General features: G+C 42.8%; 1 protein-coding gene across 6 annotated transcripts in view; it reads right to left on the bottom strand.

The window, feature by feature from the left end:
* cep112 (centrosomal protein 112) overlaps window positions 1–12,278 on the bottom strand; it is a 669,222-nt gene that overhangs the window by 236,552 nt on the left and 420,392 nt on the right. For all 6 annotated transcript variants that reach the window (XM_068058509.1, XM_068058505.1, XM_068058504.1 and 3 more), the window contains one exon: window positions 5,370–5,505. In XM_068058509.1, the coding sequence (XP_067914610.1) occupies window positions 5,370–5,505 (136 nt within the window). The remainder of the gene's footprint in view (window positions 1–5,369; window positions 5,506–12,278) is intronic.

Here is a 12,278-nt window from a genome sequence, read left to right as displayed (position 1 = left end):
GGTTGTGCTGCTTGTGGTGCCTTGTGCCTGTGCAAACCTGCTGAACTGTTTATCGTTTGGATGAAGCAATTTTGTCAAACTAATGATTAAAGCAATGGCCACTACCTTTCTGCTGCCATGTACTCTACTTCTATAACGTGCATTTAAAAATGAAAAACATTTTTACTACAACAATTAAAAAAAAATAATGGCAATTAAAAATAATTCTCAAACCTGTTGAATTCCAACAGGTACTAGTGTGATTGCCTGATCTTTATTCATCATCTTCCTTTGATGGATAACATAAACTTAGGGTAGAATAAATGATATGAAATTCTGATTATAAAATATTGTTACTAAGAAACAAAACTCAAATGTTGGGAATTTGGAATAAAAACAGAAAATGTTAAAAAGTCTTGAATCCCTCTTGAATAAGTCCACCACTTTCCTCTGTGCCCATCAAGGTACTGATCCAATGCCTCATTACAAGCAGCAACCCAAATGCCCCATCCTCCAATCATGCCAACCTTCCTGCCCATCACACCCAACGGGATTTAATCTCATCAATTCTCCTTCCTGCCGACTCATCTATTTCACCATTGACTCTTTGAAATCTGCCAAAGGATCAAGCAATCACTGTCCCTCTCTGCACCTGCCTCCAGAAAGTTTGTTCACTTGCAAATAAGGCCCTTGTCAAAGACCTTATTGTGGATGATTGCATTGACATCATAGCCTTGATGGAAATTTGGCCTACAGGTGATACTCCTCATCCATCACTGAAGTCTCCTTAACTATCTATACTTTCCTCCACTTGCCCTGCCCAAACTGCTGCGATCGTGGTGTAGCCCTCATTACCAAATCACGTCTTGATCGCTCCCCCTACTCCTCTGGCACCTTCTCATCCTTTGAACACTTCATCTTGTTCTACTCTTCTCACCTCTTCTTTAAAATTCTCCTTTTCTTCCATCTACTCAAGCCCCACTCCAAATTTCCCAACGAGATATCTTCATTCTTTTCCTCCCCCAGCCTCCGGACTGATTTCAATTGCCATCACATTTCAACTCACCTAGCTCTCTCCTCAGAACATTTCCCTCCTTTTATCCCTTAACCTCTCGTGCAACACAAATGTTCCTACCCATATGTACAGCCACCCCTTGACCTCGCTGTCTCACGTGGCTTCTCTAGTCCCATTTTCAATGCAGATAAGAACATCTCTGATCAATTCTTTGCATTCCTCACCACTCTCATTCCCCTTACAATTCCCACTTTCTTCTAGGTCTGCCCAGGAAAAAACTCTCCCTCAAATCATTTACAACTGCACTTTCAAACTCCCAATTCCTAGCCTTTGGCCCTCCATTCACCATGCTACTTCTGCAGCTGTCAAACTGTTCAATCACTCTTAGTGCCACTTTTGATAATACGATTACCAATAAAACCCTTATTCCCTTCTACCATTGGAGTGCCTCCTGATACAGCCCCTAACTTTCCTCCCTCAAATCTAAGTGGCACATCAACGTATCTGACACACAACTGGTTTAGCCAGTCATCGCCAGATCTGGCTGAACCACGGCAAGTCCTCCTCTCCTCTGCCGAAACTGCTCTCTATTCCAAGATCATCCTGGAATGCAAGGTAACCCCTGGGTTCTTTTCTCCACTATTAATTGTCTCATTACTTCTACTTACTTCTATGCTCATCCCCAATAATAAATGCTAGGAGCTCGCAGACATCTTTGTCACTAAGATTGAGATAATTCAATCACCTGCCTCTGCCCCAACCCCATTTCCTCTTGTTAAGCCAAAAATCTCCCAAGTTTACTGCTGCCCTCATCCTGAATACGCATACCCTATCCAAAATCACCTCATTCATAAGACGCACCTCCTGCTCTCTCGCCTATTCCCACTCAACTGCTGACCACCCAAATTCCCTTTGCAGGCACCAATTCTAGCTGACATCACTCTGTATTCACTAATCCACATTGGTTCCTTGTCGACCAATGCCTCAAGTTTAAAATTTGTATCAAGGGATTGTTCAAATCCCTTTATGGCTTTGTCCCTCCCTGTCCCTGTAACCTTCTACAGTCCTACAAGCCTCGGGGAACTCTGTCCAGCACTACCCTCCATGCACCCCCTTTCCTTTTGTTCCAATAATGACAATTGTACCTTCAGCCATCTAGGCTCAAAGTTCTGGAATTCCCTTCCGAAACCTCTTCCTTCTCCTTAAATCCTACCGCCTTGACCAAGCTTTTAGTCATGCCTCCTAATATCCCGCCTTTGATTCAATGCCAAATTTGGTCGATTACTCTTCTTTGAAGTAGCTTGGCACATTTTGCTACCTTATAGATGCTACATAGATGCAAGTTATTGTTGTTGTTAAATTACAGAGCAGGTCAATCAACCACTGAAGAGAGAAAGATGGGTTAATATTACGCGTCGACAAACTATCATTTCGCGTCGACATGCCAAACATCTTTTCTCTTCGGAAAAGCCCACCAGGCTGCTGTGTACTTCCAGCATTTTCAGATTTTTACAGTAGAAAATAAAGTGCTTCATGATGTGCAATTCCCCACAAATTCATGCAGTTCTGGTCAAGTGTGGGAGAAAATGGAATTTCCAAACTATATTGCATCACTGTGGTACAAACATTTGGACCAATAATAATATGCATTGCTTGTAGCGAAGAATTCCTAGAAACAGATGATTTGAGCTTGAATGAGGGCAGAGAATAAAATGTGCTGTTGCCACGGTTATGAAAGGTGGTTTATTTGAGTTTCAAAGCTGAAGATTCTGCTGATAATACAGCAACATTCTGCATCACATTCTTTAAGCATACGTTTACTGTTGGTTGGAAGTCAATATACACTGAATGGGCTGTAGGATACACTTAAAATAACACCATTTGCGGAAAACAGATGGATTAAAGCCATGTAAACCTTTGCTACTCCACAACTAATTACATACTTTTTTTTTACAGCTTCAGGGTTTATGCCAGCCTGTTTTCTTCAGCAATGAATCTTGGACTGCTTATCTCGCTGAAACACCTTGGGGAGGTATTACTACTGGAAAATAGTTCATTTCACACACTCTGTATTGGCACCAAGCACTTTAGTACTAACGTGAAGCTAAAGCTATGCCATAGATTGAAGGGATGAAGGCAAAGCTTCCCATTCCAATGAGGTGTTGGGAGGTGTTTGGTGGAGGCCAGGGTTTTAGTGCTGTGCAGAAGGGAGAAAGTTAAAGAGTGCCATTCCAAGTGTTATGAAAGTGATTCTGTTTTTGTTAAATAATATTTTTTAAAGGAATTTATAGTTAAACTGAATAAATGCTGGACTAGGTTTTTTTTTTAAAAGAACCATCAAGGGGGCACTGAAGAAACTGCATTGGCAACAATGTTACTGGTTGTCACATGACTCAAATTAAAGATGGAACAGAAACCCTGGTAACAGGGGCAGAGAAGTGACAAGTGTCGCTTGACTGGACAAGCCCAGTAGCAGCAGAGCACACCTGGTATGGACAGAAAACTCACAAGCTTTTTGGTTGTTGGTCAGTCTGTGTGTTTTACCTTCTGGAGTGAGCAGTTGATAAAGTCAAGTCTGAAGAATCATAGCATCATAGAAAAGTTACAGCACAGAAAGAGGCCATTCAGCCCATTGGGTCTGTGCCGGCTGAAAAAACTAGTCGCCCAATCTAATCCCACCTTCCAGCACCTGGCCATATTCGTGTCAACACTAAGAATACCTATTTCCACCTCCGTAATATCACCCAGATTCACCCCTGTCTCCGTTCATCTGCTGCTGGAACCCTCATTTGTGCAATTGTTACTTCTAGGTTTAACTATTCCAATGCCCTCCTGGCTTGTCTCTCATATTCTACCCTCCATAAACTTGAGGTCATCCAAAAACCTGCTGCATATGTCTTAACTTGTACAAAGTCCCGTTCCCCTATCACCCCTGTGCTCGCTGACCTACATTGGCTCCCGGTCAAGCAACATCTTGATTTTAAAATTCTTATCCTTGTTTTCAAATCCCGCAATGGCCTCACCCCTTCTTATCTCTGAGATCTCCTCCAGCCCCACAATCCTCCAAGATATCTGCGCTCCTCTAATTCCTCCTCTTAAGCAGTGCCAGAAGTGTAAAAAGGAGAGAAGACCACTACCCAGATCACTTTCCAGCATCTCTGAAGGACCCGGAGAAATTCACTGTGTCTGTTCAACTAGTTTCCTGTCTTTGAAGAAAGCCTGCTAAATTACTTTTCAATGCCACCTGAATGAACTGTTCTAAAAGATCTCAGTGATCTGTCTACGTGTACTCAGAAGTTAGACTGTATGCCAGTTTTGGAACAACTTATCCCATCTACTGTTTCATTCAAAACAAGCAAATAATCTGCCCAAGTTTATTTTGTCTGTAACAGAGCATGAATTTATAAAAATCTGTTTTTTTGGTTAACTGATGTATATGTGTGTGTGTGTGAAGGGACCAAGGTAAAAAAAAGGGGCACTTTAACATTTCGATCTGTGTGCTTGTTTTGCTGCATTACGAGTTAAGACTTGTTTTATAATAAACTGATAATTTTGTTGTTCATTAAAGAAACCTGGTTAGCGTGTTCTATTCTGGGAAAAACAGAGTATGTGATTAACTGTATCGATAAGTGGGAAAATTTAAAATATTTTGTGACCTGTGGAGAAGTGGGACTAGAACAAACAGTGCACTCCTCCCACCTCTGTTGTAACACAAGCTCAATCTCAACATTGGGTCAACAGCCAAAAGCTTTGACTTCTCAGTCAGAATCGGTGCATGGCCTGAAGGACCAGTACAAGGTGAGGGAAAAGTTATGTTTGGAAGAAACAAATCTAACTCACTTAGTTGGATGATTTGAAATACATGCCAACTTAACTTGCTTTGTTGGAAAGCACTAGAGTGGTTCATTTTTATATTAAACAAAAGCAAGGAAATCTAATAAAATATTTAATAGTGAGCTTTTTATTTGAATGCAGGGAACTGAATGCAGAAAATTGGTTTGCACATGACTAGGAGTGTGCAGGTGAAGAGAAGTCTAGCAGGAACAAACATGTGGCATTCGCACCATGTAGCTTGTGGAGAGTCCTTTTTTACTGTTCCAGTTTACTGAAATATCCAGTAGCAGAAGCTTTGAGAAAACATTGACTTTGGCACCACACGTTCTAGATGTAGTTTAAAAAATAAAAAAGTTTCTTTTTGCTGGACTGTTAGATTATGATTTGAAGCAACTGAAGTGGATGTTTGTGCCTCCATTGGTGAAATAACATTTTAGAAATGGTTAGTTGATTGTGAAAACTTACACTTGCTAATGGAAACCAGAAACATCCCAGCACGAACGCTTAATAAACTCCTTAGAATCAATGGAAGAAGCTTCACCTGCTGTTTCATTTCAGAATAGACCTTCTCGGAATTCAGCTCAACCTGTCTCTTGAATTCTTCCAGAGCTGCATCTGCCTTCTGGGCTTGGAACTTCTGCATCTCGGTCACCCTTGTCAGTTGCTCTTCTTTTTCACTAAATAAGCATAAATGTTTCAGTAATAGAATGTAAATAGGCACTGTTAGCTCAATAGGATAAACCTATCATTAAATCTATCTTTATATAATTAAAACCTTTGTTTCAGGCAAGATTCACACCAGAAATGCTGCACTGCCAGAGATGACATCTTTTGGATGAGACATTGAACTGAGGCCCTATTTGCCCAGGTAGGTGTAGAAGATCCCATGGCACTATTCGAATAAGAACCAGGGTGTTCTAGTTAACACATCCCTTAACCAACGGCTAGAACATTACTTCACTGCTGTGTTTCCAAACCTTGTTGTGTGCAAATTGGCCACCCTATTTTTTTTTATTCATTCATGGGACGTGGGCGGCGCTGGCCAGGCCAGCATTTATTGCCCATCCCTAATTGCCCTTGAGAAGGTGGTGGTGAGCTGTCTTCTTGAACTGCTGCAGTCCATTTGGGGTAGGGAGTTCCAGGATTTTGACCCAGCGACAGTGAAGGAACAGTGATATAGTTCCAAGTCAGGATGGTGTGTGACGTGGAGGGGTGGTGTTCCCATGTATTTGCTGCCCTTGTCCTTCTAGTTGGTAGAGGTCGCGGGTTTGTAAGATACCGTCTAAGGAGCCTTGGTGCATTGCTGCAGTGCATCTTGTAGATGGTACACACTGCTGCCACTGTGCGTCGGTGGTGGAGGGAGTGAATGTTTGTAGATGGGGTGCCAATCAAGCGGGCTGCTTTGTCCTGGATGGTGTCGAGCTTCTTGGGTGTTGTTGGAGCTGCACCCATCCAGGCAAGTTTCCCTACATTTCAAAAGCACTTCATTGGCTGTGAAACATTTTAGGATGTCCTGAGGTCATAAATGGGGTTATACAAAAATATTATGCCACACTTTAAATCTGTAGGCAATACTTTAATGATTGGCTTAAATAACCATTCTGATTTGCTCGTTATGCCTGCCAATCACCAATGAGGAATCATCATAAAAGCAACCAATCAAATCTTTCAAGTTTTTCGTAATTGTTTTGATGACCATCTTGCTTTCTGACCAATTACATACCTGCAACTACTAGATTTACACCAAAACAGATGGAAAGAACTCACTAAACTTATTATAAATGTACCCATTTTACATTAGAATACTCTGCAGCAAGTTTCCCCTGTGCAGGACACCGCCCCCCCCCACCCCACTCCCTCCCCCCCACCACCATCACCACCACCACTCTCTGGAAGTCTGCAGCTATAAAATGGTTTGACCTCCAACTAACTGTGAGATCCAATAACGTTAAGAGTATTTCTGAATAAAGTGACATGAAACAGACTGAAAGCAGTCACTATATCATTGCTTCTACAAGTTTACTACAGATTCCACAAATTAAGACATCTTTCCCAACATCACTTTCAAAACAGCGCTAACGGCTTCTGACATGGCTTCCGTATACACTTTTCATTGACAATGTAATTCACATACAGGAATCACCAATCTGTGGCCTTGGCTTGGGAATGACCAACATTATCTTCCGATTGTTTGAGTGCATGGCAACATTTTCTAATGCGTATTTGAGTTCGTTGGATCTGGTGTTTGAATGTTAATGTAGCATGTTTAACCACAGAATATTAACAAAGGAACGTGGCCATGAATTTCCTCGAGGGTGTTATGGTCTCCTGCTATAATTCGGTAGAACCAACCAGGAATGGGTAAGGGTCTGGAGTTCCCTGTCTGCCTTGGAAGGGCCAAAACCTTTCACTTCCCCTTATGAGGCCAATGATGTCAAAGAGACAGAACTCGGTAACAGGTCTCCTCTGCAACAGGAATTCCCATTTCCTGGGCTCAGAAGGAGCTCATTGTAACAGTGAAGGCTGCTATATCAAGAGGCATCAGCCTCCAGAGGTATGCATGTGGGTCCCACAAGGAGGGCCCAGGTGAGGGAAGTGTCCTGAATGTGCAAAGAACAATTTGTTGAGGAGAGACTCCATGGCGTCTCAGGGAGGGGAAGCCTGGCCTACCCAACTCCTGGATAGACACTATGATAAGCCAGTAGTGCTGTAGCCACCCACTGGCCCCATGCAAATGAGACACCCCCCCCCCACGGCTGATCTCACTAACTCTAGTGAGATTTGTGCTGGAGGGTACATTCCCAGCGTAACCACAGGGATTGTGGCCTATGGATTGAGGGCCATTATTTTGCATATCAGGTTGGCTCACTAACTGGATGGAGTTGAGGACAATTATAGCGAGAACATTTGTCTCTCAAATTTGATTTTGATGGTTCTTGACAGCACAGAAAAACTTGGGAACCAATAGCCAACGGCTTCCTACAACGTCATGCATATGCTAGGAACCCTGATTCAGCCAGTGATGGTTAACTGGTATCTCAGCTTGCTTAGTGATGGGGCATTACAATTGCCATCACAAGGTATTGCGGTCTGATGGCCCTGCAAGACATGCATCTGAGGACACAGGCTGAGGACAGGCTATTCCCATGGTTGAATAATATGTTCATTAGTATCATCACACAATGTCATTAAAGGATAAATCTGACCAACTACTGGTACTTTTCAGTCATCAGTTATCCCAATGTTTTACACAATGAAACTGCTGTGCAATTCCTCCTCTCAGTGGCAATATTTACTGGATCAGGGGAAGCACCAGCCATTCCCAGTAAATTACCAGCCATTGCCAGTGTAGCAGAATGGCAGGATATCACTGAAATTCAACTCAGCGTCTAGTGGCGAGCGAGAGGAAAGCAATGAGTAATTCAAAGGGTACATACAAGCAAAGCGTAAACATCCAAACTGAATTCTTCATTCATGACAGCACCTTTGAAGTCGGCTTTTGCAGTCTTTAATAAGAAATTAATTTGCACACTTCCACTTCTCCAGATTCCTTCCTTTGTCTGACTGTCTGATTTTCTTTTGAAATGTCTTTTCTGCAGGGACAGGGAATGTTGCTTTGATACATTTTAAATGTAAGTGCTGCTGGCTCTTACAGTACTGCTGTTGATGTGCCATGTATTCAAATTCAAATAGTGAGATCAAATGCTCAGTAGGTCAGTCCTGAGGAAGGCATCACAACTATATGCGGCAGGCTAGATGGACCTGTGAGCCTTTTCTTGTCTCTGTGTTCGTAATGGTCTTGATCCTGAAAAGTTGAGTGACTGTCTTCTGTTCCTTTTTTTTTTATTTGTTTGTGGGATGTGGGCATCACTGATAAAGGCCAGCATTTATTTCCCTTGAACTGTGTGGCTTGCTAGGCCATTTCCGAGGACATCTAAGAGTCAACCACATTGCTCTGGGTCTGGAGTTACATGTAGGCCAGACCAGGTAAGGATGGCAGATTTCCTTCCTTAAAGGACATTAGTGAATCAGTGGGTTTTTCCAACATTCGACAATGGTTTCATCGCCACCATTAGACTAGCTTTTAATTCCAGATTTATTAATTGAATTCAAATTTCAACATCTGCTGTGGTGGTGCCACAGTTACTGTTGGATCTACTGTGTTTCTTGCTAGCTGTGATCTTCTCATTTATGATTTCCAGCGCCTGCAGTATTTTGCATTTTATTCAAATACAAAATACTGCTGTTGTAACTTTAAACAGCTAGGACATGCACTAAAAAGAGAAAATGCTGGAAATACTCAGTAGGTCTGGCAACATCAGTGGAGAGGGAAACAGAGCTAACGTTTCAGGTTAATGATCCTTCATCGACCTGAAACATTAACTCTTTCCCTCTCCACAGATGCTGCCAGAATTGCTGAATATTTTGCTTTTGTAGGACGTGCACTGCTTGGTTCCTGAAACATCTGTGCTGCTGCATGTTTTTTTTTTTTTAGACACAGTACAACTATAGGGTTCATTCACATTTTGTCAAGAACTCAAGGAATGCTGCAACACAATGAACCCTAGAGTGGTAGAATGCTGGTCTCCAGTGAGCTCCTGAATTCAGTCCTGAGAGTTTAGTCAAGTGGACTTCTGCCACAGGAAGAAAAATATAACACTGGCAGTTCCAATTTAATGAGGATTTTATACTTGCATAGTGTGAAAGTTGGGATAACCTTGTCCCTAACTGTTCTCATTCGTTATCATTTCCTGGAAAGCAAGAAAAGAAGGGAGCAACACAACACTCTGCTTGGTCAACATCCCATGACAACCAGATCACGAATTGCAGCAAATGGAGCAATATGTATGCCAAGGACTGCAGTTGAAGGAAGACCATATTATGACTACCACAAAGACAAAAAGATCCCCATAAATAACAGAACCTATGTACAAGCACCACTGCATCTCAGACAATTATAACAAAGGTCTTCATGTACACCAATGGCTAGCACTATTATTAAAAGATTTTGTACAATTATTTCCCATTCTTTAACTTGATCCAGTGTTCAACCTTTGATTCACTGCTTTGATTTGCCTACTGGGTGTAACAAGACTCTGGACATCAATGCAGGAGCTGCCTGGCTGTGGAATCATGACCAAGATGGAACGTGATATCGCAGGGCTGATTATACAGATGATGGAATCTCCCGTCGCTTCGACAGATAAGTGTTCAGCAAGGAGACTGTTTATTCACAGTCTAGGTTGGTGTTGTCTCAAATGTGGTGTTAAACCATTCTTGATTTGCAGCTCCGACTGCACACATATGAAGTCATTAATGGAGGGGTGGGTAAAGGCTCTGGCTTAGCGGCGTGCTCGCTTGTCTTGTAGGGACCCGACAATGTTCTCCTCAAATGTTCTGATTGCTTGATGACAAAGACTTGTCCATTTGGATCTGTTCTTGGTTGTTTTTTCCCCATCCAGTGAAGTCCAACTTACAGGCTCTAAGATTGGCTTTCAGAATGTCTTTGTATCTAGGTTTGGGACATCCTATGGTGCAGGTTCCCATGCTGAGCAGGCTGCAGAATACCACTTTTGGTATGTGGGACTCCTCCATGCGAACCACATGGCAAAGCCAGCAAAGCTGAGCTTTAATGAACATACTCTCGATACCAGGTATGCGGCACCTTGCAAGAGCCTTCGTGTTAGGGATTTTGTCCTGCCATTTGATGCTGCAGATAGATCTTAGCAGCGAAGGTGGAATGCATTTAGTTGCTTTATGTGAAGCTGATTGGCTGTGAGGCATGGACAACCTTACAGAAGTGGTGGGAGAACCACTGCCTAGAGGACTTTGATCTTTATTTTCAGACAGACTCCATGCTCTCTCCAAAGCCTGTGGGTGAGCCTGCCAAATGCTGAGCTTGCTTTAGCCAAGCGATTGGCGATTTCACCATCCAACATGGTGTTGTTGGAGAGGATACTCTCAAGATAGCAGAACTTCCGAACTGAATTTAGGGGCATATTGTTGATTGTGACTATGGGGTCTTGAAGTTTGTGACCAGCAGCAGGGTGCTACAAGACCTCTGTCTTTTTCAGACTTCTTGTAAGGCTGAAGCATTCTGAGACTTGGGCAAAGCAGTCAACAAACAGCTGGGCATCCTGTAGAGTGTCTGCTATGAGAGCACTTAGTAGCTGTTCTTTGATCTTTGTGTGAACCTTGAGCCTTTAAAGACTGAAGAGGTTGCCGTCTGCCCTGAACTAATGTGTACTCCTTTGTCGAGATCTTTAAGTGCATAAAAGAGCATGGCCAAAAAGTAGATGGCAAACAGAAGTGGAGCCATTACGCAGCCTTGCTCGGTGCCACTGGTGACAGGAAAGGCATCTGATAAGGCACCATTCTGCATCACACTGACCAACGTGAAATGAGCAGATGACCCTGATCATCTTTTCAGGGCAGCCATACTTCTGCAGTACCTTCCACAGGCCTTTGCGGTTTACTCTGTTGAAGGACTTGGTCAGGTCAACGAACACCATGTAGAGGTTCTGCTTGCAGGACTTTTCTTGAATTTGATGTGCCACAAAGATCACGTCAATTGTTCCTCATCCAGCACGAAAGCCACACCTCCTTTCTGGGTACACCAAGTCTGTAAGATGAGAGACAATCCTGTTGAGAATAACCCTTGCAAGAATTTTTCCCGCTGTGGAGAGAAGTGAAATACCGCAATGATTATCTTGAATGGACTTGCTTCCCTTCCATTTGCGCAGGTGAGGTTTGGAAGCATCCTTGGAATCTTAAGGCACAATTCCCTGGTTCCAGATTAAGCTGAAGAGGCTAATGAGTTTTCTAACCATGTGAGCTCCTCCATACTTGAATACTTCAGGTGGAATGCCATCAGCTCTCAGAGGCTTACCCACAGACTGTTGCTTTATGGCCTTGGTGACTTCAGCTTGAGATGGATCAAGGGAAAACTCATCCAGAACACAATGCTGTGGAAGTGATTCAATGGCATCGCTGCACGCTGCGTTTTCTTAGTTCAGGAGATTGTTAAAATGCTCCGCCCAATGAGAGAGAATCTCATGCCTGTTGTTAGGAGCTGACTGCTGTCTGTTGAGAGGATTGGTATTGTACCCTTGATTTTGGGGCCAAAGACCTTCATGGAGAGCCGTCAGAGATTGGACCACAGTTTTAAGAAATGTTAACTGCAGTGGCACGGTTTAGGTGAAAACATTTCCCATTTTGTTTTACCAAAAGATCCACTGAAACTTTAAAGAAAATATTCTTGTTTGAATTCTGAGACCTAATGACACCATTAGCAAGGAAGGAATTATTACACCGGATGCTGGGAGGGAGCTGAATTAACAGTCATTACCCCAGATTGCTTCAGCAATCAGACCATCTTGTCTGTGTTAAATTCAGCTCCTTTGTGCTGTAGGGCTCAGTAACTCCTCCAAACTACTTCCATCACAATATC

The sequence above is a fragment of the Heterodontus francisci genome, chromosome 26 (genome assembly GCF_036365525.1).
Source record: "Heterodontus francisci isolate sHetFra1 chromosome 26, sHetFra1.hap1, whole genome shotgun sequence".
In the NCBI taxonomy this organism is placed as follows: domain Eukaryota; kingdom Metazoa; phylum Chordata; class Chondrichthyes; order Heterodontiformes; family Heterodontidae; genus Heterodontus; species Heterodontus francisci.
The sequence above is the reverse complement of the archived record's forward strand: the minus strand, read 5'-3'. Positions and strand labels throughout refer to the sequence as shown.